This window comes from Genypterus blacodes, unplaced genomic scaffold (genome assembly GCF_046128005.1).
Source record: "Genypterus blacodes isolate CSIRO-AG114 ecotype Tasmania unplaced genomic scaffold, CSIRO-AGI_Gbla_v1 ptg000061l_1, whole genome shotgun sequence".
NCBI lineage: Eukaryota > Metazoa > Chordata > Actinopteri > Ophidiiformes > Ophidiidae > Genypterus > Genypterus blacodes.
In genome coordinates this window covers 3,969,855-3,994,843 of record NW_027466873.1, presented here as the reverse complement: position 1 = coordinate 3,994,843, position 24,989 = coordinate 3,969,855, and the positions used below count along the sequence as shown (strand labels likewise).

Sequence of the window (24,989 nt, the reverse complement as noted above, 5' to 3'; positions counted from 1 at the left end):
GGATGATATTAGAAAGTTTATTCACAGCATAGCCCTAGAAGATGTCTTAGTGCAGGATGTTATCTTAATACCACAACATGATAAATGATGCAAGGAGGAAAGTGTTAGAAAGTAGTTTGGAAGTACATATGAATGTATTTTGAAGTGAAGAAATGAGAAGGTCCTGAACTAACTGTATGCACCTTTTATTCACCAATATAAAAACTAATATGGGCACCCAGACAACAGGTACTGTAAACACACTTTTAACAAAATAACGTGGGACCATCTGGTCATTTTTTATAATTACCTCAGTAAGCATGATGTAATATGCTCCACTATCTGTGTCGTAGGTAAGTAATAGAACATCGCTCACACACAGTGCCATCTAATGATAAGTTATGAGTGTGAGACCTCCTTAAACGGTCCAGAGGGTGTGTGTGTCAGGTTGTACCAGTGTGTGTGTGTCTGTGTGTGTGTGTATAAGTTATTGCAGGGTCTCCAGCTGGGGGATAGTGACTCAGTAAATGATGGCGGCAAGGTTGGCTACATCGACTGGGGGTCATCACTCCCTGGGCAGCCTGATAGGTAATTCATATAGCCCTGCTACATAGAAGGGGTCACTGCCATATCGCCATTTATCACACCCCACCTATTTCAAAACGCTCCCGCCAGATTGGCCATTGTGCGATCAATCTGATCTGTTGCATTAGCACGGAGAGGTGCGAAACGCAATGTGGCGATAATACTAAGACTTCAGTATTTAGCACTAGCCATGAAAGTGACGCTCTCATTAGCCAATTGCAGCCTTGGAGGGCAGAGCTGTAAATGTCGGCAGGCAGGCCCAGACAATGTGCTAATTTAAATTTGCAGGTTTGCTGATGTACATTTGCGAAGTGGTGTCGGCGGGCGGGGAGGGGGGGGGACTCTGCCGCACCTTGCTCGGGGTAATCATTAGCGTGCGCGAGAGAGAGAGAGAGAGGGGGAGGAGTTGGTATTCTGCACAGCCGGAGCTCTGCCACAGTGGCTTCCTGGCTTGTGTTTCTATTAATGTACAGGCCCCAGGCTGCACGGCCAACACTTCAATGAGTGCTTTCTCAACGCATGGCCATTTCTCTGCTGCCCCTCTAACTCTCTAGCTTAAGGATAGAAATGTGACACTAGAGGACACCCATAGTATTCTCATGCCCCACCCCTCCCTTTCCCCCCTCGCTCTTTCTTCTCTACCCAACTCACAATTTCACATCCAATTTTCCCATCACCAGGCAATGCCCATTCCCTGAAGGCCTGGCTACTGTGGGATCACTGGACAACCCCCCCTCTCTCTTTGTGTATGTGTGGGTATGTGAGTGTGTGGGTACTGTGTTATTGATCAGTGTATCTCTGTGGTTGTGGGATCCTGCTTCTGTTATCTCTGCAGTAAAGAGGGTGGGGAGTGTGCTTCACAGCTCTGGGAGCCATGGGCCAGTGTGTTTGATGTAATGGGACAGTGTGAGCAGTGTGTTTTCATGTTGTTTTCCTTTTAGCTTTATTTTCACAAAAAAACATTTGTTACTCTTAACACAAGCAGAAGCAAAGTGTTTAATGGGGCACAAACAGGCGGCCGTAGAATAAACTTTCAATTAAAGTCTTATACACCAGCAATCAAAACAGGACAGACATGAAATTAGATTGTGATAAATTATCCCACTTTCCAGTATGAGAGAGAAATGAAAGGGTTAGACACCGAATATTCTCAATAAACCTGAGGGAGTTCTGTGTAATTCACACTTTAGATGAGTACTAGAAGTTAGCTGCAGTGGAAGGCACACTGCTATATTTCACCTGGAGCTATGTGAAGGTGAAAAAGGAGCGTTCCTCCTCCTTTCGCTACACTTCCCCTTTACTGTAGTTCCCTGCTCAGTGGGTGTGGATAGGACTCTTATGATGGATTGCACTTGTGGTCCTCCTGAGTGCATGCATGTGAATAAATGGGTGCAGTGTGCGCATGTTCCTCCCTTGCTCCCTCTTTCCTCCATCTGCCTGTTCACACCCTCCCCCCCATGTTCTCCTTGCTCTACCCTTCCTCTCACTTCAGCTATTTTGGAAAAGGCGCGCTCAAATGTATCCTTGGAAGCACACACACAGACACACACATGTAAAACGTGCTTGTATTCACATATGGTTACACTCGCAGACAGACTCAGCAGAAATGCGTAGCGCCATTTCTCCACGGCCACAGTGATTAATTACTTTTAACAAAGCAAACAGAGTCTCGCTTGTCCAGATCAATCTTTTCTCCGTCTTGGTGCGAGCCTCTGTCACCGGTAATTGCCAAACTCTGTGTAGTATGAAATGAGAGCTACTTTAAACCTCTCCCCCAGGTCCAAAGCTAACCATCGCCTCAATTTTCTACTCTTCTGCTCCTGATGTCTTGGCTTCACGGTCCTCGTCTCAGTCTCCCTGTCTCACTGCCCCCATCCTTGTGAAGCAACCTCTTCCTGAAGAGCGCTGCCCTTGAATGCCTCGACTTCAAATGGGCAGTCACGTAACATTTAATAGCCGGCCACATACAAATAAGCATCAGGCCACTCGCCATCCATGCATACTTATCTGCATCGCTTCGCCAAGCTGATCAAACATCATTAATCTGTTTGTTGTATACAATATATTTGTTTCTAAAGGAGAAAATTAATTCATTCCTCCACCAGAGCCAGCTGGGTGAGGTGACTCCCATTGATTGCTGGCACCCGTACTCTGACTCGTAGCTGTGTGTTTTGGCTCGGCTCGCTGTGTCCATGCATGTATGAACGTGCACGTGTGTGTTTTCTGGAATTTGGTTAGATGCACATTGAGCTTGGCAAAGGCGTTTCGATTAGCAATTTTAGGTTTTTATGGACCCATAAAGTGTCCACGGGTGGTAAGGAACCCCGTCTGCTTATTAGTGGACAGGTGAGGGAAACTGCACAGCGTGCACAGAGATAGATTCGGTATCAAAGCTGAGGAAATGCAGCTAATGTGGATACCGGGGGGACACGATTAATGATGCATGGTGATGGTAAGAGAACTTGCTGCTTAATGAGCTAACATGGAGAGTGTGCCGATGTGTTACAGGACAGCTCAGTGTCAGATACGCCCTCCCAGTATAACGCTGCCAATTATCTCTGTAACTGGATCCTGGACAAAAGCACTATAGGCAGTAGACTACACACTACTAAAGTCTGCATTAGCATTGTGCTTGTTAAATCGTATAGTAATGTGTATGTGTATTGTCCTTTGTACACGTCTCTTTCTGAGCTAGTTTTCTACTCAACTACACCTCAGATTGACCTATAATTCACAATAGGGAAGCTGCCTTGAAATCTACTCTTCTCATTAATAATGAAAGATCCATCCACCAATCTTAATCTTTTTTGAGCCCCTGAAATTTTCTCTTAGCCCCATGCCCAGCCATGTGCCAGAGCATGTAATATATATGATAAGTAGTGGAGCCAGTCGACGTGGGACTCATCACACACTTAAATTGGTGCAGCATGGACTTCATATTGCAGCGTGGCCGAGGGGGAATTAGTGAGTCTATATATAAACCCTACTGCATGTGTTGTGAATTAAAGTGCATTTATCTGGTAATCGCTGGGGAGAATCTCCGCGCGCGAGGATGGCAAGGAAGCGACGCGGCAGCCACAACAGTCCGATACACTGATCCCTCCCGTTGCATTGGGAGATGGGAAGGAGAAACAGGTCATCCACAATAAAGAGCTCTGATAGCCCGGATGGTGGTACATGTACAGCACACGAGGAAGGAATAACAAGAGGCATGTCCGTGTTTCTTCTCTGCGAGCTAACCTTTATCTCCCCTGCCCTCTTTCACCATCTTTTCCACCTTCTTGTTTTAAGCATAGTGGATGTCTAACCCTTTGGGCTATGACAGCAATGTCTCCTTCTCTCTCTCCTCCTGACATCTTCTCTTTACAGTCCTCTCAGCACCTTATCTATGATTCAGCTTGCCTTTACTCAATCATGTATGACTCCTTACAAGCAAAGTCAAAAGTAGTGGGTCCCATGCAATGCTTTTCATTACAGCCCTCCTTAAAGGCTGACTTTGAGTCTTTTGATATATTGCAGGGCAGCTCTGGAAAAGCCTCACTGTCAGCCGGTATGGGCTGCTGACTCTTGTTTGATGAAGCAACCCAGAGATGCGGCCAGAAAAACATCTAATGCTGACACTGACAAGGAGCTGTGACTACTGTGTGACAGTGTCGGGTAGACTTTTTCTTTTTGGGATCTTCAAAGTCAGTAAACATTGACAGCCAACAACCCGAATGCACCTCAGGCTCAGTAATTCTCCCAGCTGATTCTCCACACTTTGCCACTTTGATTATATTTAATTTCGCTCCGCTTAAGCAATTTGTGAATGAGATGCTGCGTTTCTCACTTCAGCAACTATCAGCACTATCTCCCATTTGAAATTCAATAAGTCATTTTAGATGGTCAGGCTGTCATGCTTCGAAGTGGCGTCGCAGAGAGGTTCGCTCGGACATGACTACCCATCCTAATAGGTAATGGAGACGCCTGATCTTCCTGCGTGGGGAACATGTGTCTCTCAGTCGGTGTTTACAAAGAAGAGGGAATTTTTAGCCATGCTTGAGTTCCCTGTCAAAGCCAATTAAGGCAGTACAAATGAAGATGGAGGATGCGGTGCCTCCGGCCAGGAGAGCGCAGCACCAGGGCCAACTATCCTCCTCTGTTGTCACTCTGGGGCTGAGCACATCAGGGACATGTGGCCTGGCCGGCTCATTCTTACTATAAATGCAATGGAATAATTAGAACCTACTGTGGGTGTCAAAAAAGAATTTTTGATATTGCCAAGATATTTTTTGATTCACAAACTCAGTGGTTTAATGAATTTGGTGCTATTTTAGTAACTGTTGTAAGATTAGAATGAGAGAAACAGTATCGAATAGAGCTCCTGCTAGCCCCTTGCGTCTCCATGTAGCTATTGCCTTGAATAAGCTAATTCTGACACACTCCTATGCGTAGTTGTGACGAGCACTTCTTGGGCTTGCTGTTTGCCCTTTTTTCAGATTCACCATCTGGCCCTGATTGATTAAAGCGTCTTTAAGTAATTAATGCCTACTTTAAACGGGAGTCAGCCCCCGTGGTTAAGGGGTTCATCTGCATTGCTGAGGCAGAGCCAAGCTGAGGATCCGGCCACGGCCGGCATGGAAGCCTGTTTAGCACCCGAACCATCTCTGCCTCACATCTCAAGACTCTTAAGATGCTAATAAGAATGCAAGTAAGCTAGCTGCTCTCTGCCATGTGACAAATCAGGCTATAAATCATCGCAGCGGAGTGTGACATGATTTTTCTAGCACTGAAATTAACATGCTTGGAATGAGATGCATATTGCCATTTTATCTGCTGGTTTATCACTTTCTATTGGTCTATTTCCTTTGAAAGCCTTGTGGTCATAGCGGACAGAAAATTAAATTCCCTCTGCCAAACATAGCATTGTGACAGCGTGTCTCTGCGTGACCCCACAGCTTGCTTCTATTGTGCTGTCTCATCTGTTTGTGATGAATGAGCGATATCAGTTTTTCCCTTCTGTTTCACTTCGACTGTCACTGTGGATGTGCGCCGCGTGATTCTTCCTCGATCGCAGGCCTTGACCTTCTTCAACGAAGCTTCTTTGTGTTTGGTAATTGTTTTTAGAGAGTGTTAAACCATCCCCCAGCCAGATAATGCGAGACATAGTGAATACAGAGTGCTCAACATTGATTCCACATACCTGACTATGACCTTTTCCAATCTGAAGTCCTGTGCTGGCTGCCAGTTTGATGTGAGCCTGCTAATCGATGCCAGTGAGAGACTACTACAATGTCCCTCACGCTGATGGCTCTAGCAGGCAAACTTGTCCGTTACCTTGGTCTTATTGTCACTCTCTGAATAATGAAACATTTACCCTTTAATTGCCAGCTCCACAAAGAACGATCAGTTTAATTTGCTCTCATTAAAGCTATCTAATCTAATGGGCTAATTAAGGGCTTTGGATGGAACAGCAATCACAAGAGTGTACAGCCCCCTTAGGGAGGAATACATCAATGGATCATAAATATTTTACTACGTCTACTTACATGGAGATTGTAAGGTGCCTGGATTTGACTTGCATAAGGGCTTAACTTGCACCTCTGATGTGGCTTATGTTAACAGAGAACATGAGATCACTGCAGGGCTGACCAGGATTGTGCTACAAAGACGCCCTCAAGTCAGCTTATAGGACAATACAGCAAACTCTCGGTCAGTGTGAACAATGGGCCTGTCTCTGTTTTGTCCGTGGAAACACACTTACACATGCCCGCTTGATCGATGTAGGTCAAGGGTGTTTGGTGGTCTTGGGCTTGATCTTATTATATTGGCACGATGGTAATAGACAGGCGGCTGTGTCATGATTCTGTTGTAGTGACCCCGGGGCCAGAGGTTCGTGTTTGGCCCCAGGCAAAGGGTGTAATGCTCTTTCCACTTCCCCTGTGAGCACTGACCTAGACCTCTTCAGTCCTGGGGGAAGGAGATCTGTACTTTCAGCAAGATATGGGAAGATGGAGAGAAAGTCATGGATTTGGGTTCCGGAATAGATTTAATTAAGTACAAGCACCTTTGTGCTGTACTGTGGCTTTGAGCTTGTCAAATTGAAGGGCAGAAAGCCCAATGCAGTAATCATTCCATTCAACTTTTCCTTTTTTTTTTTTGCTGATCTCCCAGCTAATTTGTCATGGCCGACAGTTATCCCTGGATATTAAATTAAGCAGTTGACATTTTGTGTACCCTGCGAATCGACCGTGTCACCTTGGAGTGTAGTGGCAGAGATGTGCGAGGAATGGTTGAGGTGCACGTCTGAAACCCCGGTCGACACATGACATTTCTGGGTCACGTCGGAAGCCAGGCAAACGCCACCTGCAGTTAAAGAGCCGGGATACAGAGGGAAAGTAGCAAATCAAAGGTAGCAATCTCCTTGTTCCAACCACCATTAGTTTTAATCTTGCTCCACTGTCATGGCCTGGTTTTAGCCAAACCACCACTTAATACATGTTGGTTGGAGACAAATGTACGGTTTGCTCAAGGACTTATCAATGTATTTTTCTGCAATTTGTGTGCGTGTATGTGTGTCTGTGTGTGTGTACTCATGCAATCTACTCCAGCCTGCTGTCCCAGTTTGATTGTCTGATTTGGGTTCCATTATAGTACTGGCAGGAGTTCCGTTCAGAGCGGCTGCATTGGCACAAGCCGCCCTGCGGGTGATCAGAAACCATCTGCACCAGGAGTAACCTAAACACACCACAACAGTGATGGTTGTGGTGCAGTCTGCAGTGACCTTACGCTGCTTCTATTGATTTCCACATTTGAGGGTGTCTCTGTTACTGCCGATATCACCAATCAGGACACATCAAGCCCAGAGCAGAGGTGAATGAGGCTGTGGGTAAGGCGTTTGCTGTTTGTTTAGGGAGGAATTGTGGTGGTTTGTTACTTGCTGCTTACTTGGCAGATAACAGCTCAAATTGTCTGTAAATTACCCAATTACACAGGTTGGTTTCAGGCTGAAATGGCCTTGATACAAAGCTTTTGCAAGTTTCCTTGGCGATTTGATGAATTTGACAGTCTTGGAAGTCTGGTTTTTAGTAGACATTCATCTCATATTGAACACAAAACATGGGGGATTACATTGAGGTGCTCACCGAAGCCTTGACTGTTTGAAAGCTGCTGTGGAAGGTCACATAACATTACCCGCTTTTCCTGTGCACATGTGCTGACCGGGAGAGAGACAGAGTGCACATTGGACAGGTCAGCGGTCTATCACAGAGCTAACACAGTGACAAGGCAAACATTCGCACTCACATTCACACCAAGACGGAAATTTGAAGTCAGGAGTGTGGGAGGAAACCGGAGAACTATGAGTAAATCCTCACAGACACACAAGGAAGAACAAAGCCTCACACAGAAAGGCCCCAGCTGGATTCAAAACAGCAACGGTGCTAACCACTGAAACGCTGCTGGCGCCCGTTTGAATATGTGACACAAAAACTGTATCTGCTCTATTGTATATAGTTTGGTCAGGATTGTGTGTAATGAACTAATTTTTCATATCCACTCGGTGTAACAGCACGTAGCAGATAGATTGTATTTTCAGTCCGACTTTGATCCAGATGAGAATAATGTCGGACAAATGTGTGAGACGCTGGCTTTCAGATGTTGGGGACAACCCAGGGGACATGCTGAGAGAGGGACAGACATATAGCTGCTCGTATAAAAACCTTTCACAGCTTTTCTTACACCAGACTCACACTTTTAATCTTGTCAACTTTCTGCTCGGCTGCTAGACTGTAGGCATTATCGTGAACAACGGAGCTGTTACTGAAAAAAAAAAAAAAAGGTCCATATTTCACTGTAAGTATCTCATTACGGAGACAGAGATACAGTGCGAGTGTGTGTGTCTCCATGTGTGAACGTGTGAGTGTGCTGTTACAGCGCGTCACACATTGTAGCAGAGTGAATAACTTTTTTTTTTCTTTGCATCATTTCCCTTCTCCTCCTAAGCATAAAGACATGAATATTTAAAAGTACTTCAAACAAGCATTCATGAAATATTAAAATGTTCGAGAAACAAGAAAAGCTTTTATCCAGGCTCTTTTCCATACGTCTCTGCTACCCTCTCTCTTCCTCTCACTCGCTCATACACGTACACAAACACACACAAACATACGCCCAGACAGATACACACACACACACACACACACACCCACCCACCCCCGAACACACACACACACACATACACGTTACAGCTCACAAAATTCACCCACGGGTAAGAAAACGACAAATCTTCCCACTTGATCCGTGCTTCTGTTGCATCAGCACATTGCAGCTTTAAATAGAAAGAAGAAGATGCAGGAAGGTTCAATAATTTACCCCGGATTGAATTTCAGGCAAAGCGCAGTTGAAGAGGTCTTGGTTTATGGTTGTCATGTTGTACAAGGTTCCTGACAGATGCCTCAGATTGCAGCAGGGCCCCTTTTTCCGCGAGAGAAATCATTTTGTGATACATCCTATTTATGATGATGGTTTCTGGCTATAAACGATACTAACTTGTATCATTCCGTCGCATATTTAATGCCGTATACATGAAAGGGCAGAGTTAATCTGTGGAGTCCTCTCTTCCTCTCTCTCGCTCTCTGTTTCTCTCTCTCTTCTGTCGAGCTCAGAGCCAGAGGCTGTGCTAATCACTGTGGCAGCGGCTCTAAGCTGATGCCGCTGTGTTTTTAGAAAAGATCCTATTAGGCATGAATACAAAAAATGTTGTGTTGCGTGAAATTTTACTCTCCCTTCTCCCTTCAAAATCCTCCATGGCAGTAGCACAGCCAACGTGGTGGCTTTGTCCTATTGCACCCTGTTTTGCCCTCGTTTTCACCATCAGATGCTGCAGTGTCAACCCAAAGTGAATTACAAGTAACTTGTTGGATTATGCAAAGTGTGAGGTTATATGCGTCTGTGTGCAGCCTACAAGTTGTGTTTTGAATGCAACGGCAGATTAATGGAACAAGAAATCCCATAAGAATGTACAGCATATTGATTATGTCATTCCTGCCTCGATTCTATTTCATGCATCCGCGCCCGTGCTTGTGTTTTTATGCACTCCCTCGAGAGAAGTCTTTTAACTTCATGTAGGACAGGGAGAAAAATGAAATGAAAGGATTAAAGAAGACGCCAATTTTAGTTTGAAGCAGAGCCTTGTTTTATTCATCTTTTTCCCTCATCCACTTTCAGTCATCTCCTATCAGTCAGGGCGCAGTGCTTAACAGAATGAAAGAAAGATCTCAGGGAGCAGTCATATTGTAGGCTAAATCTAATCAAGTGCTTTTAAATGTCCTTTGTTCCCCTGGGCAAAGCCTTCGCAGGCTCCTCTGCTCTCGCTACTGCGTCCTGACCAAACTCCTCCGCCACTTGATGCAATTAATATTGAGCGGATACGCCGGCCTGCACTCCTCTCCTATAATAACAGTGTTAGAACAAAGGTTAATGCTTGGAATCTAATCTCTGTCCTCATCTGTTTCAATGGAGTTGTGATGCAAGCGCGGGGGACGTACAACCGGGGGTGGGGGCATTGGGTATCTGGGTACAGAGAGAGATTGGTAGGCAGCGGGGTGGCTTGGATGAAAGCGAAATTAATTACTGGTCTCTATAAATTCAATGTCATGTCTCATTTTCCTTAATCCTCCCCTCCTTCCTCGCTCCCCGGTCGTGCTAACGCGGGAGCTTGGGAAGACTAATGAAAAGGCCTCTTAGATGCTAATGGCAAATTAGCCCTTGTGTCACTTTTCAAAGCTGTGAGTGGAGTGACTGACCGGGCTGCTACCGTCCCACACACACACCTGCACACAAGAGAGGAAGAATGGTCAGGAGTGGTCAGGAGGAAGATTCGGGAATCTCATGGGACATATACAGTAGCTTATACTTTGAGCTGTGTTTGCTGCTTTAAACTGGGATAGGAGCCTTCTGAGGGACACTTTCCTGGGTTCTGGTAGACTTTTCTCCACTTCTGTTAGACTGGACTTAGTCGGGTTAAGCTGCTCACTGGGATTAGGGTCGGATCAGGCGTGAGATGCAAACCTGACTGAATAAAACGTGTCTTTTTCCATCCCGTTGAGACCAAACAGCTTTGCTGAAGGACAAAAACACACTTACCGACGCAGCTTTGGATCCCAGAGACTGCGTCTGTTGCAGTTCTCGCTCTGCAGAACGTTCCAAATATTGGAGAGACATATCAGCAGTCACATGCAGTTTGTGTCCTAGCAGCACAGATTTATAATCTCAACAATGTGACTCTCTCATCTCTGTAAATAAATGACTGGATGGGAAAAGCAGTCAACTTTGTCTGAAGCAAAAACACTCATTAGACTCATTAGTACTATTATTTTTGTTTTAACAAAAGGAAATCGTCTATTTAGTTTGTTTCCCAATACAAAGAACACCCCCACTGCTGCACTTGTGCGAGGTTGACAACAAACAGAAGGAAAAGAATTTGAATTGAAAAACAATGATTGTTCCCTAGAAAGGCAGACGACCATTGTGTAACAAGTACATTTATGTTAAATTTATAATCCAATTAACAAGTACATAAAAAAAACCTGGTGAACTCTGGGAGTACAAAAGGAGTGAGGTGCCACATTTGGAAAACTGCTGGTGTGGAAAAATGCAAATGGCGTGAAATGAGTTGGCCTGGTAATGTGTTTGTGTAAAGCTCCATGCTGCGCCACTAGACTGGAGCCCTGACGACTCTGTTATCTCTCCCTCTCTCTCTTTACAGGCATACTTCCGACAGGGTGTTGCCCTTCAGTACCTTGGTCGCCATGCCGACGCACTGGCCGCCTTCGCCTCCGGGCTGGCCCAAGACCCCAAGAGCCTACAGCTGCTGGTGGGCATGGTGGAAGCGGCCATGAAGTCTCCGTTAAGAGGTACAGTCTGAGTTTGTGTGTGTATGTGTGTTGGTGATGTGGTAAGTGATTTTACCAAAGTTAATGATTTAGGAATATTGCTTCCCGAATTTGGAATTTCAGAGATATTTGAGGTTCACTTTCCAGGTCTGTAGAGCCTTTGGAGGGTAAAGGGAAACAAATCTTTTGGATCCACTAATAAAACTGTGTTATGCTATATCCATGGTGACGGCTTGTAAAATTGATTCTCTTTGGGTCATATTTTCTCTTAGCTACTCCAGGTTATGTGGTGCCATCGCACACTAAAGAAGCACTATAGAAGTTACGACAGGATTGCAATCCAAGAATAGTGGCTTTTCAGAATAAAATGTCACAGGAAAACATTTGGAATTTATGTGAACAGTGTTTAACGCAAACTTTAGAGGCTTTTCTGTGGATCCATAAGGGTTCATTCTGCAAACTGTCAGTCTACTACAGTCTGGTTAGCGAATGTCAAATATCTGCAGGATGTTACATCTTACAAAAACCCCCATGTACCTCTCCTGAAAATCACGACATTTTGTAAAATCGTCTGCATATCACTTCAATGTGTGTGGGCAGTGGACGTTTGGGTGCCCTTGCCTGTCTCCACATACTTTGTCCTACAATTGTTTGAAAGCCTTTCTCTGAGATAATCCTCTCTCTCTCTGTCAGTCAATAAGCGTGTTGGGGTGACTTTACCTGTCAGTTTTTAGTGGTTTGGCAGGCAGACCGTCTCTCTATCTGCCTTTCTGTCTTAGTGACTGAGTCTTGGTGTCAAGTACTCCCCTCGGACTGTGAGACCTGATGCAGTCTCAGCATATCTGATTGTCCATAGGGCTGATCACAAACATAGATATCCCTTTATCTTAATGAGCATCCAACACTAATGTCGTTGTCTGAGTCAAGGGTAGGCATTTGCCTGAGGCCTCTAGCTAAGATGGCCCCCAATGGCTATAAATATACTCTTAAGATATGATTTTACAGACTGCATGAAAATGCTGCAAATTTGGCCTGAAACTTGTAAATATTTCCAGAAGATTAAGATGATTGACACATAAAAAGCTTCAAGACAACCTCTTCCAAATGTGACTTCAAGTTCAAATTTGCATTCTCCAAAAATGAAAATCGTGTGTTTTTCAACAGATCCTAATGTAAAACAACACCAGAAAACATGGTATTAATTTCACATTTTGACTGCTCTTTGATATTTAAATGTGATAGTGATAGCAGGTTCCAAACCTGAGCTGTAATTGTGGTGGCAGGGAGGCCGTTTTGTGCACCGATCTAGATCACACATTTGACTTTGCATACCAGCAATAATTTCACAAAAGGCTGAGAAAAGGAGCTCAATACCTGAGTTTGCCAAGGGCCCCCTAAACCACTAATCCACCCACATCAATGTATGAGAAGAGTTTTACGAGAATGTATGCGTTCTGTTCTGCATTATCATCTATTTTATCAGCCAGCTGCAGTGACCTGATTGTCCATGAGTAATCGGCATTGGCCAACCTAATGAGCCTCAAAGCAAACCTGGCAACAATTTCATTTCAGCTGACCATTGCAGAGGATTTAGTTTGCTTCAGATCAGAATGACACCCACTGCCAAAACAGCCTGAGTCATCCTGCAATCTTTGCTTTGTCATCACCAATTTTCTAAACTACACTAAAACTATGCCTGTGAATAAATATGGCATTGTTTAATAATCCAAAATGTACCATGAGATCAGAGAGCTGAGGTCTGAATGGCTTTGTTTAGTGAGGAATCATTCTTTCTTTGATTGAATACAGTCTTCCCTTGAATACCCGTTGGCAAATCGCTAAAATTGAATGCAGGAGAAAAAAGCAAAGGTACAAAGAATAAAGAATGAAGAGCCCATCTGGGCGACATTGAGTACGTAAGCCTGCCACTGGAACCAAAACAAGAAGAGGGTTTGAGCGCGGGCCCAGGCCCAGGCTCCATGAGTTGGAATGGGCCGTCTCAGTAGGGGAAGACAAACACATATCCCAAGCCATTTAATCTCTTAATTGTTTACCCGTTTCCCACAGTGCCAGGCACCCGGCGAAGAACCAAATCCAAGGTGTTTTGAGGAGCGGTAGCTTGGTCGAAGGATTAAGAGCAATGATCCTCTCAGAGGGGCTCCTGGCACAGAGGGATGATAATCAATGTTACACCAGCAAACAGAGAGAATAATCAGTGTTGCCTTGCCAAAGTCCCCTGAAAGGTGAAAAGGAGGCAAGTATTGCTTTCTCTCATTTGAGGAAGAGTGCAGTGTTCCAGCCAGCCTCGCTTATCGGCCGTTTTGCACAGCCCTCCCAGGATTCAGTTTGTGGATTACCTCACACACCGAATTGGGAGTTTAGGATCGTACGTATTTCTGAGTCAGACCCATTTAACAGAGCACTCATATCCTTCACAGCCTGCTCCCAGGAACAGGTAGAGGAAGATAATGTGCACAGCAAAAAACCCAAAACCAAAGCGTTTGGTTTTGGCAAGTGATTAGCATTAAACATATTACCAAAACATGCTTCAACTTTCCTTCCCCCTGAATCTGTGGCCTTCCTTGCCATACAAGCAGAAGATGATATTGATGCTTTCCCCTGACTTGTGGCTTGTGCAGGTCTCAGCCTCATGTAGTTCTGGTTTCCACATGCCATCATGAACTCAATCAGGGGCGACATGTTGCTGCATTTTTCCTCTCAAATGTGACAGTTAAGATGTGTTTCCTCAGCTGCACACACTCAGTCAAGATAGAAACACAGAGAAGGAGGAGAGATTATGACACTTGAAGGCATACGTCTTCAATAACACAGACTTCTGTTTTACCACAACATGTTTGGGATCGTAATAAATATACCCCTGTGTTTGCTGTGCCATATGCAGACAATGTCTCTCTCTAACACACATCATACACACTCCTACGGCCGTCTTATAGATAAAAGATTCTCGTTCTTCCAGAGTTAAGCAACTACTCTGCTCTCATGACTCGTGACTCATACGACTCTTTGGCCTGTAGTTGATGTAATAAAGGCCACTCACAGAGATCTCACCTTCCTCTCCTTAATCTGTCCCCCTCTCTCCCTGCCATCTCTGATCACAGATTTGTCCTCCGCTTTCAGCCTTGTCTATCTTCACAATAATACAACGAGTTCTGAGAAATTGTGTACATAAACACATATTTTATACAAGTATTCAACGGCTTTATTGCCTTGTGCAGAGAGAGCAAGCCCATTTTCCTTATAATGGAATTCTTTCTTTGCTGTCCTCTTCGAATGCCAACAAGGGAAATTAGATTGGTGATAAAATGTAAGAGTATAAGAGTATAATGGGGTTGGTAAGCGTTATTATAATTATTGGATTGTTTTCCGTGTATACTTGCTTTTCACTTCGAAAGGATTTCACAGAGTGGCAAATATTGACCTAGGCAGGATACAGATTTAAGGCCCTGTGGTGGGATACATGACTCCACTTGACCTCTGACCTCACTGCAGAGATGAGAGAAGAAAAAGGAGGGCAATAAAAATCTACCATGAATATTTGACAGAGGGAGGTTTATAGGCAATATCTTCATTTCCCACTTTATTGTGTACTAACCGCACATGAAACAAAGGTCATATTTAAATTACATACCGTCGGGTCTTTTTTCTTTTTGGCAGCCATGATAACATTGTCTGCTGAATATTCTTTGTTTATTTTTTACGAGACCTACAGGTGAAAATGAGGAGATGGGATAAGCTATGAATTTATTCTCATGAAAGGGAAGGTAGAATTAATCTACATGCGGCTGCTGTGTGTGTTCTGCACTGTAAGGTGTGGCCGCTGCAACTGAAGGCCCCCCTAAAGGTTTTCCTATAGACAAATGGGGAGAAAGATGGAGGGTAAAAATGACTATACACATCTGTTATCTGCGTTCATGTCAGTGAAGTAGGCCTTATTATTCCTCTTCATATCTGGATACAAGCTTCAGTAAACACATTTGCATTAGTGTCTGACTTAGTGCGTGTATGTGCATGTGAAACAATACACTTGGATATTGTCAAAACAACCTGTTTATGAATGCAGAAACCATGCTACCTTTACAAAAAAAAAACATTCTCTCTGCGTGTGATTTATGACTCAGCTCTCGGTGTCACTCTGAAGGCAATTACAAGCTATGAATGGATATTATATGCACGCACTGTCTCTGTAAGCACGACATTCTGTCAAGTGCTGGAACAGAAGTGTAGCTCTCGAAAGAGTATCATCAGTTATGCTTTGGAGGGCTTGTGTGTGTGGCTTCATCTCTTGTTGTGTGTGCATGAATGTGTGTGTGTGCAGGTTTCCAAAAACTATTAAGTCTGTTCAGATAGCATCACTGTGTACTTGCTCAAACAAATTGAAGTGAAAGTTTATGAGTTGAGCTTGGTATTATTGAAATGTGCACTATGCGTGAGATACACATTGCAAGTTTATAGCAGCACTGAAACACCATCCAGCCTCCTGTAAAGAGCTTTGACCTAATTAGTAGCAACTCTAACTATTTGCAAATATGAGGGCCATGAGGATTATGCATCCCTCCAGACACACTCCTACACAGGAATGCAAATACACGCAGACACACAGATACATCAAGGAACATACACAAGGACACGCAGCTACAGTACGCCTGCATACACAACTCCGGATCTCCTACATGCCGTTCACTGCTGGTGGCTATGTAATCTGGAGGGGCTGTGGATCCAGAATCCCGCATGGCCCAGCATTGATTTATGTCATTGTGTGCATTTTCAGCCCCTCCAAAGGTCACCTTGTGTGTCTCCTTTGCTCTGCATTCCTCTGCTCGTCTCCCTTGTGCATTAGCTGCAGGCATTTCCCCATCATTCTTTAAACTCCATCTCCAAACACACTCCGCTCTGTACGTTCTCTCAACAAAAATACAAAAAACAGATCCACTGTCAGTAAAGAGAAGGCAGAAATATAATTTCAGCGTGCAGTTTGCCCACAGTGGTTCAGGCTTTTGCCGTTTTTATGTAGCACTGTTGGAAATTGCCTGAGATTACCCCCAGTCACAGTGGAGGGACCTGAAAATGGCTCATATGTTGGAGTTATCGTCAAATTGTCAGTGAAAGCCGTCACTCACCAGCCGGCAGCCTATGGTTACCCTAGCAGACAAAACACAACCATTACTGCAGAGGAGTTGCTTTTGGATTCAGACAGCACTCGCCTGTGTCAGAAATCATGTTGGTAAACATGAACACAATTACTGCAATCAAATTCATATACTCACTGTTGTCAGTCACCGTGTCAATAGAAGGTTATATTTTGCTATATTCTCTTCAAGTGGTTCTAATCTTTCTCCTACTCCTGTCATTTCTGCACAGAGTCTCTAGAGCCCACCTATCAGCAGCTGCAAAAGATGAAGCTGGACAAAAGCCCCTTTGTGGTGGTGTCTGTGATCGGCCAAGAGTTGCTGACAGCCAGCCACCACACAGCCTCTGTTGTGGTGTTGGAAGCCGCCTTGAAGATCGGCACATGCAGCCTGAAGCTACGCGGCTCCGTGTTTTCGGCCCTCAGCAGCGCCCACTGGTCCCTGGGCAATACAGAGAAGAGCACTGGCTACATGCAGCAAGACCTGGAGGTGGCCAAGACCTTAGGTAACAGGCTCGGGTTGGATGTATTTACAGTTGGGTGTACATGTTCTTGTCAAGCAGTTGCCATTGCGCATATACCTGATCTTCAATGTGGATTCTTTTTTTGGCCCAATGTGAATCTTAAACTAAAAAAGCAACTATCTAACCACCACCTCGGCTCTCATTCCTTGTGAGTCTTTATATATATATGTATAAATATATATAGAGAGAGAGGAGGGAAAAGTGTGAAGAGTGTATCGGAAGTAAGTAAAGGAAGATAGAGGAAAAAAAGAAAGCAGAGAGTAGTCCAGACTGGATTCACTCTGCTCACCCCCACACATTTTGACACATGACTGAGCAAAGCAGCTGGAGATAAGAAGCTGTGGTTCTCAGGTGGAGCGCACAGGCTTACACTTTACTTTGGCCCTGTCTGTGGGGCCTCTCTGTCAGGCAGAAATAATAAGGCCTTCCCCTCTCGCCCTCTGGAGCTTTGAGATCAACACTAGCTGCTGTCAGTGAAGCTGCTCTACTGTGGAGGACTTATAGCAGCCACTTTTCCCTTTTAAGGGTGTAATGGCTTTTCAGTGGCATGGATGTGGTACATCACATCACTGCTCAGCAGTGGCAAAGCACTTTGATTCAAAATAAACTCGATCATGCACCAGTCGTTTTCTACTCATGTATGATGTGCTGTAAACACTCTGCATTGGCTCCTCTTACACCTCCTCTCCTGTCCGTCGACTCCTCCCGCTCAGGTGACCAAACAGGGGAATGCCGCGCTCATGGGAATCTCGGCTCGGCATTCTTCTCCAAGGGCAACTATCGCGAAGCTTTGACCAACCATCGCAACCAGCTGGTTCTGGCCATGAAACTCAAGGACAGAGAGGTAAGGTAACACAAATAGGGCCAGGAGGAGAACTGGTAGTGGGTTTGAAAGCAGGTACTGGAGTCTTGAATCGGCCAGGGTGGGCTAACTATTCTGGCTCTGGACAACGTTTTGAGGTTACAAAGTTCCTTTGCGCGTCTCTTATCAGGTTGGAGGTTGGGGTTTGGGATTGTGCTGTGCCCAGCAATCCTCCGTGCCTGCTGTTTAGAGGGTATTTGAAGGAGGAGCCTGAAGGACACAGACAGGCTACTGCTCTTTGTCTATGTAAAATAATGGGTGGAAGTCAGTTTGGAGAACAAATGAAAGTGATGGTTGGCCAATAGGACGGCTTTGGCAGCCATTGATTTGTATTGCTGCACAATAACTTTAAAATATGCTTGTATTTGCACAATTTATACATTTGTTTGAATTTGGGGCAGAGAGAAAAGGGAAGTGGGAGGGAAATAACATTAATCAGAAGAAGGGAAATGAGTTGGATAAATCTCTACCTCCTTCTCTCTCTGTCTCTCTGCCTCTCTCTCTGCCTCTCTCTCTCTGTCTTCCTGACCTCTGTGGTCATTGTCGGTGGTGTCAGGTGCTTGTTCCAACACAATTCCCGTCACATACGGAGAAGAATGGCTCCTGCTTCCCCTTGGTGCCTTATCCTCCCCGCCAGGCTGGTCGGCCTGCTTGTTTGTGTTCCCTGATATCAGGAGACATTTAAACAGTCCAGTCAAACGCAGCACAATGCACAAAGACAAAACTAATGGATGAAGAATGAGGCCAGAGTTCCTCTTGACGTCCCTCCCTCCTACAATTTGGGGATATGCGCAGAGCAGACATATGATTATGAGACTGCAGACACCAGCGCCAAACGCCTCTGTCATGTAATGAGGTTAGAGAGAGAGATGGGTGAGAGACATAGGCAGACATGTGCAGGATCCTCTGTGTTTGGTTTGAGGGTCTGACTACCTGCTCATAGTTGGCTGTGGGAGTAATTGGCCAGACAGATGGTTCATTTAAATATTTCAATTATGTGTGTGTGAGTGAGAGTGAGAGTGAGAGTGCAGTGCCTCCTACCGTAACCCAATTTATTCTGAGCTACTTATTTGCTTATTATATATACTTCCATTAGATGCACCTGCAACTAATATGATGCAATGCAATAATGCAGCGGAAACAGCTCTGCAAAAAAAAATCTATTTATACGTTTTTGTTGACAGTGTGTGGGAAAAGTATATTCAACTCTTATTTTTTTTAGATTAATGGTGTTGCATTGGTGTTTAGAAAGTTTTGTCCATTTAGTGCATAACAGAACATATAATTGTAACTGTGTCTCATGTACATATTACATATTTTTGGACAGCCTAGTTCAGATGTGGGACAACTTCATTGAGCAGTAAAAAATGCCTGGCATAATAAATATTTATTGATATGTATAGGTGTACCTAATAAACTGGTACGCCTACGTAGGGAGTTATGATGACTCATCTTCCTGTGACATCTAAAGCCTATCACACCTACAGGTGCTTTAGCTCACTTTCTGCATTTGCTGTACTACTCCATAATAGATAATAGGGGCCAATATGCTTCCTAGTGGAAAGAAACACACACACACACACACACACACACACACACACACACACACACACACACACACACACACTTACACACACACACACACACACACACACACACACACACACACACACACACACACACACACGGCAGTGGCCCACTTGTTTGAGCGTCCCAGGGCCCAGAGGAGGTCACTGAACACCGCTAATAGTTGCATCATGTAAGACGTCCCGATTGGCTCAGCTGGCCCTCCCCCGCCTACTCCTCCACCCCCCTACTCTTGTTCCTCTGAAGGCCCCCTAATCAGAGTCATATGTGTGTCACACCACCTGGTCTCCCTCAGAACACACTGGAGCCTGGCGGATAGCTCATTACTACTAGCCTGGTGTTTTTGTTTCTGAGGTTGGACTTTTTTTTTTTTTTATCTGGCCCGTCTAAAGCTGAGGTCACTTCCTATAGGCCGGGAGACAGGATGTTGTTTTCGGAGTGGATTTCAAGTGGACAGTGTGATACCTCCGCACGAGGGGAAGAGAAGGAACAGAGGAAGAAGTGACACCAGTTCCACCTCTCAGTGATGAAACAGCATTCTAATTAAAGTGCGCTGCAGTTACATGTTTTTACCTTCAAGCAGATAGTTAAACATTTGGTGTAATAAAGGGATCAGATGGACCATATAGCTTGTACACAGAATGTAGGTAACACCGGGTATCACTTGAAAATAAAGTGATCACAAGGTTAGAAAACTGATACTTGTACTGCTAATAATAACAATATGCAGTGTAGCCTGTAGTTCCTGCTTACTACAGCACTTTAGAGACTCTGCTCTTCCCGCAGTGCAGCGTGGCCCCAGTGTGATGAAGGAGCACAGCGAGACACAAGACAGAGATCTCAGTGGGACCGTTCTCTATAAATCAAGGGGCGGTACAGTAATTGGATCCTGTTTTATCAGTAGAGGAGCGACGCATGGAATCGCTTTTCATCTGCTAATGCCCAGGAAAAATTCTTTGCCTCTTCACAGTGCAGTGAAGACATAAACACAAAAAAGGCAAGAAGCCACAGCTGGCTGACTCTTTGCCTGTAGCTTGGCCTGTGGGGGACCTATGACACTAATGGGTCAGCATGCATCAAGTCACGATAATCAGATAAATAGTGGTGGGTTGCAAAAAATGAAAACAAAAAAGGAGCGAAGGTAGTTTGTCTAAGCACATGGGGAGCTGGGGAAAAGCTTGAGGAGAGAGCGCTCTGTCATCCGCGACTGGAAGTGGGAGCTGCAGTCCAAGCCGGTGAGGTCATAGGCTAGCGTGAAGTTGGCGTTTTTTCGCTGCCTTTTTGGAAATATCCTTAGCAGACTCTTAGCTGTCATCTATATACTGCAGCTAGAACATAAACACACTCCTTGTAGTCCATCTTGCTGTGTGTGTCTTTTCCAACTTTTGTTTTTGTCCCACTTTCCACACCTGGCGTTATCCAAAGGCACGCCAGCAACCATCATAACAAAGGTCTCTGTCATTCTCAAACAAAGCTGCTTAAACTAGGTCTTCCCTCTCCAACCTCCCTTTTCTTTCCCCCCTCTGTTTTTCTGTGATGTTTTAGTCTTAATGGTAGGTTTAACTAGAAAGAGGTAACCCCTAATTTGGGGTGTGAGTATTTAGGAGAAACTGATGCGGGCTGGCAGTGATGCAGTCTGTAATTACGTCTTGTGTGATGTTAAAAAGAGTCTCTGTTGCTGACTCCCCCAACCCCAAGTTGAAGTGGAAATTGTAATCAGAAAGTCAAAAGAATACAAGCAACAGTTTTTCCGTGGTGTCCACAGTTCTCGTCGTCTCCAGCTGCCAGTCTGCCTTTTAGCTTTGGCTTTATTTATTTATGTTCTTTCTCTCTCCCCCCCCCCTCTCTCTTTTGCTCCGGCGGCCATAAGGAATGTACTCAAACTTTGCCACTCTGGAAAGGTGACACACGGCTATTTCAACATGGGTGTTTGCCTCGCCGGCGCTGGTTGTGGGGCTGCGTGGGTCCTGCCGGAGCCTGGCTGCTGTAATGAAGCTGAGGTTCTGAGAGATGAGCCTTTAAATAGCGGGTGAGGATGAGGGCTAAGTGTGGGTGTTCCTCTTGTCAGGGTCAGGGTTTGTCAGTGTTCTTCAGCACTCTCGCAGAGGAGGGGATCATTAAGGAGTCATTAGGGTTCTGGACGTGTGCCTCAGCTGTGCTTCACGCCGCCCGCGCTAATAGGGAATGGCACAGGGGGGCAGGGGGGTGGGGGGGACCTGGCACCCTCGCCTCTTCACTGCAGCCACCACTCCTCTGCTGATTGAGAAGAGGGATTTGGGGATGATTAGACGCACTAATGTGGCTGAAATGAGGCAAGAGGTGAGCGGTGTCAGAGTAAATAAAAGACAACACTCCTCACGCTCACTGCGGATACTTCACAGAGCAAAACAGCCCCGGATCACTCGACTGTTGATATCGCCTCAGTAGTAAAACTGCTACAAGCAGCACGGCCTCACACAGAAGTACCTGCTCCTTCGCCTCCTGCTGTGCCAAACGAAGGCACAAAGCTACAGTCCAGCAGCTCTAACAGCATGTCCAGCCCGCTGTGCCTTAATGACACACAGGCTCTCCTCGGCCCACTGGTTCAGAACTGCTCTACAGCAGCTCGCTTAGCCATGAATCAAGAGAGATGGACGGCAGGCATCAGCCAATGGGCCATGACCAGTACAGGGAAACAAGGGAGTTTGTGTGTGTGTGTGTGTGTGTGTGTGTGTGTGTGTGTGTGTGTGTGTGTGCCTCTGCGTGTGTGTGTGTGTGTGTGTGTATGTGTGTGTGTGTGTTTGTGTGTGTGTGTGTGTGTGTGTGTGTGTATTAATAGGAGCCCACATCTGTGTTTCTGCGGTCCAATATGAGACTCTGTCACACGCCGTACTCGCACATGTTTGTCTAGGGATGTTTCAGTGAGTTTGCAAAGAAATTATTAAGCATATTTCTCAAAAGAATGTTGCCTTGTGTTTCTTGGATGTATTATTGTGTAAAATTCAAGATGGCTTTCCACATCATATGTTGGTTTGCACTGGTCAGATGACTGTCTGTGAATTTATTGCTCTTTTATTGATTGTTGCAGAACATACACATCCCTTAATCAATTGAGCAGATGTGCTGGCCTGTCTGTGTGTGTGTGTGTGTGTGTGTGTGTGTGTGTGTGTGCGTGCGTGTGAGAGAGTGTGTCTACTCATACGCATGGCTATGATTTGTGCTCATACATGTTGCACTGTAATGGTGTATGTACTGATTTAACGTGTCCTCCAACATACCGCTGACCCAGAACGAGCTTTTCCACATGCTTTTATGTGCACGTGCAACCTAAATCAAGGTTCATAAAAATGTATTTCCTTCGTGTGTGTGTGTGTGTGTGTGTGTTACTGAAAACGCGTGTCCGCGCCGCACATTTGCTGCATTCGAGGTGACGCAGCTTTGTGTCTCCCCCAGTGGAGCATTTGGAAGGCTGTCAGAGAGATGAATGACTGCTGTTATATCGACTCCTGCTCCCCGGCTCTCCTGCTCTCCGCCTCTCCAGCTCTCCGCCGCCTCCTCCCTCTCTCCTTCCTTGGTGCCACATGCTCCATTTCTCCTTTCCACCACCCATTTTCACATCACCTTTCGCTTCCTTTACTTTTCCTCTCGTCACTGTCAAACCTTTTGTTTGCGTTTCTTCAGGGGTCCCCACGCGTCGTCCCCTCACACACCGCTTGTCTCCTTGTCATGTTTCTCCCCCTCCACTCTTGCTTCTGTTATCCTTTCTCCATTTTCACAGAACCTCAGACCATGTCTACATATAACGTGTGATTGTGCCCTTTAGAAAGCGCCGACACGATTCCATACGGAGGCTGTATTTTTAAACCAGCTCTACAAATCCGAGCGCTGTGTATATGCCAACATTTACTGATCAAAGCTTCAATGCACATACACCACAAGCCCACAAGAAGGCCGTAATCCAAACCCTGCCTTGCTCCGTGTGGATTGCACTGCTCACAGCTGGGAAGTTCAGTAATTTGTCTCGAATATTACGCCTTGTCTATGTTTTTCTGCCGTGATGCTGCAATCAATTGCAATTCAGAGGGACAGATTGCAGAACAAATAAACAGTGACATGGACACAGGAGACTCCTCCGTGTCCCAATATGCTGTTGCGGTGCAGTCTATGATTATAGATGACATCCAGCAGATACATAGATAGTGCTCATCAGAGGAATGGGGCGGGGGGGGAATTCAGCGTTCTCCATTGGGTTTCCGCTGCGCCGCAGGACACTGAGTACACCATAGAGATTTTAATCATTAGGAAAATCAAATGTCCTATCATTAATCTCGGCAGAGGGATTTGATGTCATGCAGGGAGCAGGATGAAGAGGGAACGTGCCAGCTCATCTTCCCTATACGATAAGGGATGGCGCTCGATTAAAGTCGTCTGCCTTTTGACGTTGATTGAAACGAATTCCCAGTGTGGACGCATTCCCACCTCCGTTTCATCCCAGTGTTTTGAGGGGGTCCCAATTATAGATCGCAGACCCGGCTTTCAAGAGAGCCGGTGGAAGTGTTCCAGAGAGTGGCTAATGTGTTGACTTTTGACCCCTGTAATCACTTCATTATCTGATCTCTTCTTCTGCAGGGGTTTGAGTCCCTTTCGTGCAACTAGCTGACTCTGGCGCATTCTGGCTGCTTTTAACTCGTGACCAAAAATGCATCCACAAAGCCCAGAAAAATTGCGGCAGACCTCCCAGCCCAAAGGTATGTGGCGCTGTGGCGTGATTCACCGGCCCCGCCGCTCCCCATACCGCCGCCTCGCCTCCGGCCACAGCCCAGCCGAGCCCTCATCCACGCTGGTCAGAGAGCCATTTAAAGGCGTGTGGAACTGCATCCCTTTCTCCAAACCCGATCGATAGTGGAGCTGTCAGCAAGACGAATGGCGGCTTTAGGAAGTCCATTTTAATGAAGGAGAGGGAGAAGGAGGCAGGAAAAGAGAAGTACTTGGATAACGGGGTGGAGGAGTCACAGAAAGGAGGGAGAGAGAAGGAAAGAAAGGGAATAAGAAGGGCAGATAGGGAGTGTGTGTATGTGTTTATTGAGCGTGCATGTAGAATTATGTGTGCGCTCTGTAACACTCCAGCAGTAAAAGGTTGGGGAGGGTGTGTGTGTGTGTGTGTGGAGCAGGTTGATTTAGCTACAGTAAGAGCCATTTCTAGCTCAGCAGTGGGAAATGGCTCCTTGGATACAGTAACTTGTAAAGCACACAACATAGAAACCTATATTAGTGGACTAAGGGGATTTCATCCAGCCTGCACTCGGCCACCACATCAACTCCTCGGGTTTGTGAATTGTGTCAGCGGCTCTGTTGTAAAAAGATATTGTTGTGACAGGAGAGAGCGAGAAATCCCTCCACAACTGCCCTCAACTGACACGCTGGCTTGCATCACAACATTGGTGCGCATTTGC

The 24,989-nt window shown here is 45.4% G+C and overlaps 1 protein-coding gene across 1 annotated transcript in view; it reads left to right on the top strand.

Annotated features, from left to right (window-relative positions):
* LOC143003400 (tetratricopeptide repeat protein 28-like) overlaps positions 1–24,989 on the top strand; it is a 146,820-nt gene that overhangs the window by 72,997 nt on the left and 48,834 nt on the right. Inside the window, exons 2-4 of the mRNA XM_076154016.1 lie at positions 11,312–11,459; positions 16,818–17,090; positions 17,822–17,952. Of these exons, the coding sequence (XP_076010131.1) occupies positions 11,312–11,459; positions 16,818–17,090; positions 17,822–17,952 (552 nt within the window). The remainder of the gene's footprint in view (positions 1–11,311; positions 11,460–16,817; positions 17,091–17,821; positions 17,953–24,989) is intronic.